Below are 14,209 nucleotides of genomic sequence, written 5' to 3'. Positions count from 1 at the left end.
CCATGAAATGGCCGGACTGCACTAAATGAAAGAGATAAAATAAGGGGACAAATTTCATTTAAAAAATAGAAATGGCAGTAAAATAGCCTGTTAGTAACATGATCTGAAACATTCATGATCTCTCGCTGTAACTTAATGATATTTAAACAGAAATATTGCTGACTGATGGATAGAGTTGATACTGTTCTTTATTGTTGGCACTGAAGTTGACACAATTTACTAACTCCATTGAATAGCAACGTGATTTAATTCTAGCATAATCCAGTGAAAATGGATTTGTTCCAGTAGTTTCAAACTGTGATAGTCTTAACCTAATCCATACCTGAGTTTTACTACGATGGCACTGTTAGAGAGAGAAACAGACTTTTTTCTTATTTATAGCGATGTTTGCAAGTGAGTGCTGTTCACACACACATGCAGTTTATAGATGCATTTGGGACAATCAGTTGTAAGATGTTACATGCATTTTCTTATTTTTGATCAGGTTGTTAGCTGCTTTTTTTAAGTGTCCATTTTAAGTACATTGAGGTAAGAGTGATGCTCCAGCTCTTTTCCCCAAGTGGTTACAATTAAATTAACACTCAGCAGTGTGTATCAGTAGTTCAAATAATCATTCCAATATGCATGACCAGGCATTTTTTAACAATGATTTTCACATTTCACAGATTCCCCATTCACTTAGCATGGTTAGGTTAGCGTTCCTCATGCTCTTCCCTAGTTTTAGCTTCCCTAATTTTATGCCTTCTGTAACTTTTGTCACCTTGCTAATCACCCCTCATTTGGAGATCAATAAAAAAATCTATTAAAACAGCACTGGTCCTTCTACTGATCCTTGGAGCACCCCAATGTTAATTTTTTTGCTTTGCTGAAAATTGAGTGACCGTTTTTCTTACTGTTTTCCATTTCTTAGCTATTTTCTATTCCATGACAGCACTTTGTCAAGTTCAGACACTTTTCAATATCCTCTGAGTAAGGGGGAGCCTCTGGGAGTCACATTTCAGCCCCTGGTTCCCGCCCCCCCCCCCCCCACTTGCTCTGTAATCTGCTCTAGCCTTGTATCAGTAGGAAATCATTTCTCCTTCCATAGTGGCATAGCTGTGCTGGCCAGTATGTTGGGGTGCAGTCCAGGCTCCACCTGTTCCCACCCATAACCTACCCTCAGTGACCTGCACAAGAGGGTGACTCATGGCCTCAACCATGCTGCTTCCCTTCCCCTCACAGTATGACCCATGGAACTAAATGGAATTATTGTTCTCTGCACACCTCTAATTGTGCTAACCCCTGGACTTGCTGGAGGGACTAGATTTGGCCCAAAACATTATACTACATTGTATGCTTTTATATAACATTTTAGCATTGAAAAGGTTAAACCCTACAATTTTCCAACTCACAGGGTTACTATAATTCTCTTCAGTGAGCAGGCTCACTCTGTGTACAGCATGTGGTCATGCAGATTCAAATGATGAATTGGGAAGAATAATCCTCTGTACAGCCTTGTGTAATTCCTCAGCATGTGCTGTAAAATCCTATTATGCAATGAACATAACCTGGAAGAAAGGGCAATGATATCAAGCCCAAATCGCGTCCTCTGTGACATGTTCACTTTGAGAACTCTTTCTCAGGCTCCAGCCTTAGGAGCTTTTTCCAAAAAAGTGCCAGGCAGCACAACTTCAAATGCAAGTGACAACTCTGTAAGAATGTATGTATATGCTGGACACCTCTTAACTTAGGTTGTAACTCTTGATGGATGTGAATAGAATTTTAAAAAATTGACATAAACTGATGATTGGTGATCCCTCAATTTTGAGGATGATCTCTACCATGGATTTACATATAGGTCCTGAGATGACTCAGGAGTCCGATCCTGGAACTGCAAATCCACCTGCAGTAGGCACAGACATTTTGTGGCAGGCCAGTGGCCTGCTGGGAGACAGTTATTTCTTTTTCCTTCCTCCTCTCTCTTTTTGTCTTCAAGGGCAAGGCGCTTCTCCTCGAAGCAGGTCACTGTCTGATGGAGGATATGGTGCCATTGGGGTCGGTTGGTGGCTTGCTCTTCCCACCTTGTGATGTCCACATCAGTTTTCTTGAGATATGCTTTGTGTGTCTTTGTAGCATTTCCTCTGACCACCATGGGATCTTTGACCATGGGTAAGCTGAGAGTAGAGGACTTGTTTTGGGAAGTGAGCGTCTGGCATCCTCACACAATATCTAGCCCGGCGAAGTTGGTGCATGAGGATCATTGCTTCAATGCTGGTGACATTGGCTTCAGCGAGGATGCTGGCATTAGTGCGGGAATCTTGCCACTTGACATGAAGGATCTTCTGGAGGCATCGTTTGTGATATCTCTCCAAACTCTTGAGTTGCTGTCAATATGTCACTCAGGTTTCACATGCATAGAGGAGTGTAGGAACAACAATTGTCTTATAGACCTGGATCTTGGTGTCCTGCCGTAGATCATGGTCCATGAAAATGCATCGAAACAATTTCCTAAAGGTAGTACTTGTGCACTGGATCCTATGCTGGATCTCACTGTCAATTTTTGCATTTTGAGAAAGTTGGCTACGAAGGTAGCAAAAGTGCTCAACTGTCTCCAAAGTCTGACCCTCGATGGTGATTTGTGGTGGGTCATGTGCAAGGCCTGAAGCAGGTTGATAGAGCACTTTAGTCTTCTCAATATTGAGTGAGAGTCCTAGGCTTTGGTAAGCTTGTGCAAGAAAATCCAGTATGGACTGAAGGTCATTCTCAGTGTGCACGAGTATGACACAATCATCAGTGTACTGAAGATCAGTAATGGACGCCCTGAAGACTTTAGACTTTGAGCGGAGATGTCGAAGATTAAAGAGCCGCCCATCCATTCTATAATGAATGTCAACTCCACTGGGGAGGTGATCTTTAACGAGGACCAAAGTGACTGCTAAATAAATGGAAAACATGGTCAGGGCAATAATGCATCCTTGCTTATCCCCAGTTTTTATGATGAAAGGTTCTGTCTCAAGGCCATAGCAGTCTTCTGATCATGGAGAAGCCTTAGGATCTTAATAAATTTTGGAGGGCAGCCAAATCTGACCAGCACCTTCCACAGGGTTTCACGATTGACAGAGTCAAAGGCCTTTGTCAAATCGATGAAAGCCATGCAAAGGTCCTGATTTTGCTCCCGAGGCTTTTCCTGGATTTGGCGGGCAATGAAGATCATGTCAGTTGTCCAGCATGATGATCTAAAACCACACTGAGATTCCGTCAATATTTCCTCAGCAAGGGGAAGTTATTGGTTTAAGAGGATATGGGCAAGAATTTTCCCTGCTGTAGATAGCAAGGCAATGTCTTGCTAGTTTCCACACTCCAACTTACCTCCTTTCTTAAAGATTGTAACAATGTTAGCATTTCTCAAGTCTTCTGGAATCTTCTCATTATACCAGATATAAAGAAAAAGTTTGTGGAGCTTTGCTACCAGTTCTTCATCTCCAAACTTGTAGACTTCAGCTGGTATGCCATCTGGCCCTGCTGCCTTGTTGTTCTTAGTTTGCATAATGGCTCGTGTTACTTCTTCGAGGCTGGGAGGGTCAGCAAGAGATTCTCCTTCATGTCATTGAGATATAGATTCAGTAGTGGCATCAGAGACAGTTAACTCACAGTTCGGGAGTAATTCAAAATGCTCTTTCCATCACGCTTTGATGGCTTTGCTGTCCATAAAATACGTTGACCCGTCTTGGGCTCGGAGTGGTGTGGGTCCATGGGAGCATGGACCATAAATGGCCCTTATTGCCTGAAAGAAACTACTCATGTCATGTTTATCAGCATAAAGTTCAATCTCCTTGGCCTTTTCTCACCACCACTTATTTTTGATGATATGGATTTTCCTTTGGGTTTCAGCCTTGAGTTGCCTGTATGACTCTTTCTTCTGCTGGTATGATATGTCATTTTGTCACATGCAATGAGCTTTTCTTTTCTGGTCAAGAAGGCCCTGAATCTTTGTATCGTTCTCATCAAACCAATATTGGTGATAGCAGGTAATACAGCCAATGGACTCAGCACATGCTGAGAGAACAGCCGTCTTTAATCCTTTCCAGAAATTTTTATTATCAGCAGCAATAGCAGTAAACTTCTCTTGGGGACACTGCTGAAGTTTCTCCCGAGTCACTATATCGTCAAGTTTCTTGACGATATAGTGATGTTGAATTTCTTTTGTACTGATTTTTGCCTCCTTGCGATGCCTTGAGGCGATATGGAAATTCACGACTGATCTAACAAGGTGATGGTCTGTCCAACAGTCATAGATTCCATGCATGGCCCTTGTGATGCGGACATCCTTACGATCTTGAGCTCTAACAATAACATAGTCAAGAAGGTGCCAATGCCTGGAGCGAGGGTGTCTCCAGGTGGTCTTATACTTCTCACTTTGTCTAAAGAGGGTTTTTGTGGTGATCAGGCATTGTTCTACACACTTGCTCAGGAGGAAGATGCTGTTGGAGTTAGCTTTTCCTACTCCTTCTTTTCCAATAGTGCCAGTCCAGAGAGCTGACTCCTGCCCGACTCTAGCATTAAAATCTCCAAGGAGAATGATCTTGTCCTCCTTGGGAATGTTGGTCAAGACTCTGTCAAGATCTGTATAGAATTGTTCCTTGGTATCCTCAATAGAATCAAGCATTGGGGCATACACACTGATGACAGCAGCAGACTGGTTGTTGCTGAGCTCAAGATGGAGAGTCATAAGATGCTCATTGATTCATATAGGAAATTCTATAAATTGACTGACAAACTTATTCCTAATTGTAAAACTGACACCATAAATGCGCCTATCTTCTGCAGATTTTCCTTTCCAGGAAATGTGTAGCCTCTACCTTCTTCTCTCAGTTGACCTTCATCTGGGCACCTTGTCTCACTCCGGGCAGCACCGTCGATGTTATATCTTGCAAGCTCCCTAGTGACAATAGCAATTCTTCTTTCTGGACGTACATTATCTTTGTTATCCATCAGGGTGCAAACATTCCATGTAGCAAAAGTCACTGTCTTGTAGCTTTGACTGCAGACAGAGTGATCCCACTGGACCAGGTAATCCACCCAGGAGTGGGTGAGACAGCCTAGGTTTAGGGCACCTTTTCTATCCCTCTTCCCATGCAGGATGAACAGAGGGGATCCTAAAGAGGACTGCTCAGTTGCAATAGTAGCTGCCTGTCTCAGTCCAGGTGCCAGACGACAATCTAACTACTGCTGCCTACATGTAGATTCATGGCTAGGGACTGCCAGATTGACTGACTAATCCTGTCCCCGTCACCACCAGTCTGTTGCCCCAGGGCTTGGAAGGTTGGAAAGATGTTATTTCCCAGGGTAGAATCCTGCTCGTGATTTCTTTTAATGAGGGGAAGCAGGTGCGCCTACAGCAACCACACTATCATGACAAGTTGGAGGTGTGAGGCCAAGTGGCAGGGAAACTCCAAGATGACTGGAGATCTCCACTTGCTGCAGCCTTCATCTGCTTTCACAGCCATTGAAATCTGAGGACCCTCTTCCACCTGATCCACCATTGAGGAAGTGGGGGGTGGACCGTGCTTTGTCTGGGATCTCCCCTCAGACCTGTTCGCCTTGGAGACCCTTCCAGGAACATGCAGCTCCTGACAACTTAGCTCTGAGGTTCACTGGAACACGCAAGACCCTTCACCACAGCAAGGTGATGGTCCCCAGAGAGGATTGACATAAAAACTAACAAGAGAAGTAACATTTTCTTGTTCAATAACATCCCTGAACCCAGTTAAAACATGAAACTCTGTTGGAAAATGACCTAACTGTAACCAAGATAATAGGTTATATTTCTAAAATAGAGCTTTTTAGAAGTAGAGTAGAAAACTAACCTACACACACAAACCCTTGGAACAGTAACATTTTTCCATTGAATAAGGTGCCTGATATTCTTAACAAAAAAAAAAAAGCTACTCTTATTCATTATAAGAGGAGTGAGACTGGAGCAAATGCAAAAGCTTTTGACTCCAGGAGAATCACATCATTAAGGCAGTTTGTGGAAATAGCTGCTTCACCACAGGAGACATGATGAGCTTCAACTCACCAGAAACCTCATGTACACAGTTTAATTTATGGCCCAATTCATTATTGGAACAAGATGACTAGAAACTCTTACCTCGGAGGAAGAGTTTTGCATCCAGTCTTGTTTTTGTAAATGAAACAACTAACATTTTTGTGTAAAAGCAGCAAAGAGTCCTGTGGCACCTTGTAGACTAAGGCCTGGTCTACACTGGGGGGGGAGGTTCGAACTAAGGTACGCAAGTTCAGCTACGCTCAGCTACGCGAATAGTGTAGCTGAACTCTAACTACCTTAGTTCGAACTACTTACCCGTCCTGACGGTGCGGGATCGAAGTCCGCGGCTCCCCCTTCGACTCCGCCACCGCCGTTCGCGGTGGTGGAGTTCCGGAGTCGACAGGAGCGCGTTTGGAGTTCGATATATCGCGTCTAGATGAGACGCGATATATCGAACTCCGAGAAGTCGATCGCTACCCGCCGACCCGGGCGGGTAGTATGGACGTACCCTAACAGACGTATTGGAGCATGAGCTTCATGCATCCGACGAAGTGGGTATTCACTCACGAAAGCTCATGCTCCAATACGTCTGTTAGTCTATGAGGTGCCACAGGACTCTTTGCTGCTTTTACAGATCCAGACTAACACGGCTACCCCTCTGATACTTAACATTTTCATGTTATTCCTTAAAAGGGGGCTTCAAAATGATGCTCAAAGAACAATACACTTGTCTGACTATTTAGTTTTAAAATAATGTTGTATTTATTCTAAAACTTCCAGCTGAATATATTGCCATCTATGATGATGAATACATTAGATAATGTTGTTGAAGCAATGCAACAAGGAACAAACAAAAGACAGAAATAAAACTCATTATACATACTGGATATTTCATTAACTTATAAAAATGAGCTGTTTATTTTTTAGAGTAAAAATTCCTTTTAATCTAGTTTTCGGGACAGCAGTACGTTCTCAGTTACCTGAAAAAAGTACATTCGCTAGTGTGATTACTTGCTTATTCTCAACGTGGAGCTATTAGCATCCAGCAGCATTAGGCACCAAGTATGTGTAATGATAGGATACAGCAATGCTGGTGATCAAGGGGAAGTAAACAATGCCTGCTGGTTGTATGACTGCCAAGTAAAGGGAAATAATGGAGGTGGAGAGAAGGAAATACTTTGAGAACAAAACAGTGGAGGGATTGGAATGTTGAGAAGGGGAATGATCTGGAGAGGATCTTTCTCTAACAAATTACTCCACAGAGACAAAAGTTGGAGGATCACTGTTGTAAATGATCCAGATACAAGTAACTCATTGGGGTGTTTGTTTTTCAGTTACAGTATACTAGGGGAATAATTATATCACTAGAGTTACAACAGCCACTAAATGCTACAGCTAGAAAAAACCTATTGAACCTAGTCTATCGTTTTAAAAAAAAATGGAGATCTGAAACAATAGCTAACTAAACCCTTTCTAGATTAGTGCTCTATAAGGGCTGTATAGGCCAACCTGCCACCACTAATGTAGTAATTGGTACCTATTGGTACCTATTGGTAAATAATTGGGGGAACTGCAGACAGCTTACATCCAAAAACTATTCACATCAGTGGGAATCTTTCCATTCACTTCAATGGTGTTGGGGTCAGACCCTAAAAAATAATTTTGTTATGTGTTTCCCTAACTGTTGGATATGTAATCTGGTAAATTTATGATACTGGGAGGTCACTGTCTTTCTAAATGGAATCTCCTCCTAATCTGTTGTAGGAGATAGGAGAAAGGAAAGTAGAGCAGAGTAAAAGTAAGTAGTGCACATAAGGACAAGGGAAGAAAGTCACGTGGCTGCAGCAGGGACTGCTTAGCTTTTCACTTTTTTGTTCAGTGGAGTTCAAGGAAGTGTAATTGAAGGATTTCAAATCACTTTCAATGACATCACTTTCAATCAGTGAATGGAGAGAGAGGAAAAGTGTGAGTAAACAAAGACAGAAAGTAAATGTGGATATATACTGCTCTATGTATGCTAGAGTCCCTAAGTAATCTACCAGTATATGAAAACTACACTGTATATTATGCCTTAAACATACTATATATTGTATTAAAAATTAAAAGAACATTAAGGTTGCAAAGTCAAACACTCCAAAGTTAGGAAGTGACAGAATTAAGGTTGCCTGTGCCATCTTAATTCAGTCCCCTCCTAGATGTGCATATTAACGTGACTCTATATGGCACTGAAAGTTTGTGGCAGAGCTAAGAATGGAACTTAGCTCTCTTGGGTACCAGTCCCAGGCCTTAAACACAGGAAAATCTTCTTGTTGCTCTTACAACCCTCTGCCTTCATTGTACACCCCATGCATCCACAGGGTCCTGTAGATCATGCAATTATAGACTGTATCATAATGTATATACACAAGAGGGCTGAATTTTTTTTAATGGAATTTGCTATTTTGCTGCAGCCAGGAACCTGACTTTTATTTATTTATTTATTTATTTTGGTCATCTTGCCCTGCTAAAATCTACCTGCAGCTGTCTTTAACTCTCCAGCTTTTCACGTGAACAGAACTGAGTTAAAGCATTGCTAGTCCTGGCCCAAGCATAGCCTTGCCCCTCTATGCCATGGTAGCCATGGCAGATGGGAATGAAGGATATTTAATGCAGCTACAATAAGTTACTTACCACCTAATTTAGGAGATGCTTGCTACAGAATTTGGTCCTATCATGCAGCAAAATCCTCAGAACCCTGATTACAACTTATCAGCAAATAGCCAGTATATGTAGCCTCAGTTCCATCTCTATATTCTAATGCCTTTATAATACCCTGGAGACATCCCCTCTAGGTCCCTGTCCAAAATTTTAGACCAGCCAAAGAAGAGACTGCCCCCAAGAGATTCTATTGCTGGTTTTACTTTGATCCTGGTGTATGCTGGGACAAGATTTAGAGAGTTTAGCTTGTGCTCTGTACCCTTTCAATACTCATGCAGGACAGGTGCTATCACCAGAGCTCATGATCATACATCTCACAACTGAGACTTAAGCAGATCTCAGTAGTTGGAGGGGGGAACACATCAGTACTTATCTTTTAAAGGTTCTGGCATTATAAAGGTAGTGTGCTACTTGAAACTTTAAAGTTGTTTGGTTTTTTGAAGAAAGGTTAGTATCTCAGTTTCTGCACAGACTCCCAGCTGAAGGCAATTTGTGCTTATTTTGACAGTGGGAGTGGAGGATAGGTAGAAGTAGCTGTGGATGAGAGGGGGACCATAAAATAGTCACCTCAGTGTTGCTGAGAACAACTATTGGGCTAGTTGGATTGCTCTATGATGAGATTTTTCTTTTGTTCTGCCTCTCCCTCCTGTCCTGTGATGTGCTATTCTCTGCTTAAGGATATTAAAATATATTTTGAGGCTTCAGATCTTACTGTAATGGAAAGAAAAGAAGCTTTCTGATAGAGAAGTAGCCAGGGTCAATAAATAAAGCCCATAAAAATAAAGCTGCAAAGGAAATCTTTTTGGTAGACAATGATTTGTTGACTATGCCCTTTGTATGAAGTAACTGAAGCAGGAAAGGAATTCCCTTCCTGAAACAGAGTTCTCTCAACAGAGTAATAACAACATTGGGTTTTATTTATCTAACAAGTAAGAAATCCTACTATAGGCATATAACATTGTGTGATACAGCTTTTCAATGTGCAGACCATATGCAGTGGGTTGCATTATATTTTTCCCAGTGAAAATTTGACAGCATTGAAAATTGAAGTCTGCTCTCTTTCTTCAGGAAAGATACAAACCGTTCATGATCTGTCTAAACCAGGGGTGGGCAAACTTTTTGGCCCCAGGGCCACATCGGAGAATAGAAATTGTATGGTGGGCCATGAATGCTCACAAAATTGGGGTTGGGGTGAGTGCAGGCTCTGGGATGGGGCTGAGGATGAAGAGTCTGGCATGTAGGAGGGTGCTCTGGGCTGGGGCAGAGGGGTTCGGAGGGCGGGAGGGGGATCAGGGCTGGGGCAGGGGTGTGGGAAGGGGTGCAGGTTCTGGCTGGGGGTGCGAGCTCTGGGGTGGGGCTGGGGATGAGAGGTTTGGAGTGGAGGAGGGTGCTCCATGCTGGGATCAAGGAGTTTGGAGAGGTGGGAGGGGAATCAGGGCTGGAGCAGGGGATTGGGGTGTGCAGAGAGGCTCACAGGTGCAGGCTTTGAGCGGCCCGTACCTCAAGTGGCTCCCAAAAGCAGTGGCATGTCCCTTCTCTGGCTCCTAGGCATGGAGCGGCCCCTGACCCTGCTAGCTCTGGAGTGGAGCTGTGCGGCCCCCGACCCTGTGCCCCAGAGCAGGGCCATGCCGTGGCTTCTGGGAGCCACGTGGTGCGGTCCCCGACCCAGCATACTGAGTGGAGCACTGGAGTGGGGCCAAGCCACATGGTGCAGCCCCCGCCCCAGCTGGAGCACCGGAGCGGGGCCGAACCCCACGCCCTGCTCCCCAGCGAGAGCTCGTGGTCTGGATCCAGCCTGTGGGCTGTAGTTTGCCCATCCCTGGTCTAAACCCTGACTTAGGAAATCATCTCTCCTGGGCTGAGGGGATACTTCACCTCCATACCCATTCATTCCATGGCCTGTTTGCCAAGACTGCAATGGAGTAGACAGTTGTTAAGGCACGGTGCAGAATTCAAACTGTTGATCCACATTATGGTTAAAAGACCCCATTACCAATCACAGATCATGTTGTTCCTTCATTTCAGGAGTTAACTTGTAGCTCATGAGAGAATTAGTATATGCATCTATTTGAAGTTGGTGGTCTCCTCAGCAGTTTTTATTTGCTTTGTTCAGACAGTGTTTACTTTGGGAGGAAAATAAGAAAAGATACGTAAGGAGATAATATAGCTGACAAAAAAAAACAGACATGAAACAAACAACAATATGCAAGCCTGCCATAAAAATGCTGAGCAAGCTTAATGATTATTATTCACTTACTGAATCCACTGTAATGCAGCTATTTTAACTAAAGTGAATGTTGCACATTTGTGCAATATTGAAAGGCTTTCTGTGTGTTGTAAATACTTTTGTAAGGACAGAGAGTTTGTTTGACATTAATTTCCCTAGGTCTCAGAATAAAATTAATCATTTCAGATAAAGTTACCAAATGCAAATTAATTCACACTGGAAAACATAATCCCAACCCCATATAAAATGATAGGGTCTAAATTAGCTGTTACCACTCAAGAAAGAGATCTTGGGGTAAATCTCTGAGAACATCCACTCAGTGTGGACTGGCAGTCAAAAAAGTGAACAGAATGTTGGGAATCATTAAGAAAGGGACAGATAATAAACAGTAAATATCATATTGCCTCTATATAAATCCATGGTACACCCACATCTTGGATGCTGCATGCAGATATGGTTGCCCCATCTCAAAAAAATATCTTATAATTGGAAAAATTTCAGAAAAAGGCAACAAAAATGATTAGGGGTATGGAACATTGAATATAAGGAATATAAGGAGCAATTTTCAGCTTGGAAAAGAGATGACTAAAGGGGGATATCATAGACGTGTATACGATCATGACTGGTGTGGAGAAAGTAAATAAGGAAGTGTTGTTATTTACTCCTTTTCATAACACAGGCGCTAGGGGTCACCAAATGAAATTAATCAGCAGAGGTTTAAAACGAACAAAAGGAAGTATTTCTTCACACAACGCATAGTCAACCAGTGGAACTCCTTGCCAGTGGATATTTTGAAGGCCAAGACTAGAACATAGTTTAAAAAAAAATAGAGAAGTTCAAGGAGGATAGGAAGTAGCACCAATCAAATTCAGGATGGAAAAAGGGGGAATAAGCAGGCAGAAATCTTTTGCTTCTGATCTCCCATTTCTACCCTCTTTTATGATGGTATCTTTGCTTGCACTGTTTTCACAGCTTACAAAATAGTTAAAACCCAGCATAGACCCATTCTGTTTCATCTGCCATATCCTTCTTTCCTCCCTTTCTCACTTTCCTGATTTCCTTCAAACTGGGAACCTGATCCCAGCTGTGGGTTAAATTTACTAACCTAACTAAAAGCTGCCCAACTGCCTCCAGAGAGCTGTGACTGCGTTGGGAGAGGAACAATTGATTTTCCTTTGAAGCATCCTACTGGAACTTCAACTGCAATAACACTTCCAGGGTATCCCCTGCTAGGCTCGGGCCCAAGCTCTCAAGAGGCAGTCAAGTTGATTTTATATTAAAATTTAGATTAGACAGCCAACTTGTAAGCACATTTGCAGTGCCTGGTACCATTTCTTAAACTGCAAAGTTGAGACGAAAGAAAATAGGGGGACAGGGACAAGAGCGCCAAAAGCAAGCCGCTCTAATCTGGTCTTCCAATCTATCTTTTCTGAGCTCAGCCATATTTATATACATATTAGCTATGTATTTTCAGCCATAGCTAGTGGCCCAGTGGCCATGTTTAGTTTTATTTCATGAAAACTGGAAGTAGTCTTTGAACATTAAATTGTTGCCAAAAGAGCAGTGAGATGCGTAGGATATAGAAGTCTCAGGGTCAGGCACGCCCAAAAACAGATTTCAAATGAAAAATACTTAGTCCAATAACGTTTCATCCCATTGTGAACATTAGTGGTCTGCTGGTATGTTGGAAGTGTCTGAGGGGAATTGTTTTTCCTTTGTGACTTACAGGGATGGCCCTAAGCTGCCAACTATAGTTAATATCTAGAGTGATTTACCCCAAAATCAGTGGGGTTTGGATCAGGGTTTTGGTGTGATCTCAGCTGTACTCACAATGTGCTTGAACTATGCAGCAGTACAACACCAACACACTGGCAATAATTAGCTTCTATGCTGAATTATCTGGGTGAATTACAACCCCAGTGCTTAAAACCATCAGACTTAATGTCCTATTTTCCAAGGATGATGTGATTTTTTTTTAAATCTTTCTATTTATACAACAATTTGACACTAAATAGGCAAGTTGAGTTTTACATTTAAAAAAAAAAGTATTGTTTTACCCAGGCTACTAACTGCTATTACTGCAGTTAACATGTAACAGGGAAGATCTTTATTGTCATTAATTTTCACAGATAAAATGTGGGTATTATAACACTCAAATGAAATACAAGGACTTTGAGTTTTCACTTGCCTAAGTTTAACAGCTCAGATTTGACTAACTGTACTTTACTTTCTATTTTAAGTCACAAGTCTGATTAGTTTAAGTATCTTCGAATTAGTGAAGTGATACACTAGCTACTGGGTTTTCTGCCAAGGGATGATGAGAGAGCCAAATCTGATAATTAATCTAAGGTAAAGATATTTCATAGTAAACATGGAAGCTTCAGATATCAGAATTAACGTAGTGGCAGATACTCCATTAAAATAGGAAGTGTCAGCATCAGTTAAGATTTCAAAGGAAAATGTGGTTTGAGAGAAGTGAGAAGCTTCATTAAACTCTATTAATGTTCCCAGTAGATAAATTTTGCATTTAAATTAATGCCTTGATTCCACAGAATGCAGCATTACTGAGCTTCGACCAATGATGCGAAGAGATTTACATGAGCTGAACATCTGTGATTTCCTGACTGACCTTCTAAATAAGATTTTTTATTAGAATTACGTTAGTTGCAGCTTTAATAGTTTGGATTTTTTTCAGCAAAAAGACAGCTGTTTGCATTTAATTCATTCTGTATCCTTGCAGGATCTTCATTTTGGTGCCTACTGGACATTGTTCCTATAAAGAATGAGAAAGGAGATGTAGTACTGTTTCTGGCCTCTTTCAAAGATATAACAGATACAAAGGTGAAGATTGCTCCAGAAGATAAAAAAGAAGGTCTGTATAGTTTCCAACAAACACTGATAAATACTATTGATACTTCAACATTTTGAGATATAGTCACCATTAAATAAAGGAGTCGGGGTGGAAATTCTTTTGAAATTCCCTTTTGAAATTCGAAAGAGTACATTTATGTAGGACTTTTGGGGCTAGAAATGTAAACAAAATCAAAGAACTAATGATATGGAAAATGCAATCTTTTTTATTTGTTTTAGTTTAGATCTTGCCCCACATTCAACAAGCTTTGAGTCATTGCCCTGGAAAATAGAGTATTCTGTAATTCAAAATTAAATTCAGAAACAGAAAATAAAATTATTTTTTAATTTTTTTAAAGCAGTATTTTGAAGCAGCTAGAACTGTCTCCATTCTTGGAATATATGGA

General features: G+C 41.6%; 1 protein-coding gene across 3 annotated transcripts in view; it reads left to right on the top strand.

The window, feature by feature from the left end:
- Window positions 1–14,209, top strand: part of KCNH8 (potassium voltage-gated channel subfamily H member 8) — a 371,011-nt gene that overhangs the window by 141,717 nt on the left and 215,085 nt on the right. For all 3 annotated transcript variants that reach the window (XM_045007783.1, XM_045007784.1, XM_045007785.1), the window contains exon 3: window positions 13,693–13,824. In XM_045007783.1, coding sequence (XP_044863718.1) covers window positions 13,693–13,824 — 132 coding nt within the window. The remainder of the gene's footprint in view (window positions 1–13,692; window positions 13,825–14,209) is intronic.

This window comes from Mauremys mutica, chromosome 2 (genome assembly GCF_020497125.1).
Source record: "Mauremys mutica isolate MM-2020 ecotype Southern chromosome 2, ASM2049712v1, whole genome shotgun sequence".
Classification (NCBI taxonomy): domain Eukaryota; kingdom Metazoa; phylum Chordata; order Testudines; family Geoemydidae; genus Mauremys; species Mauremys mutica.
This window is presented reverse-complemented; position numbering and strand designations above follow the sequence as displayed.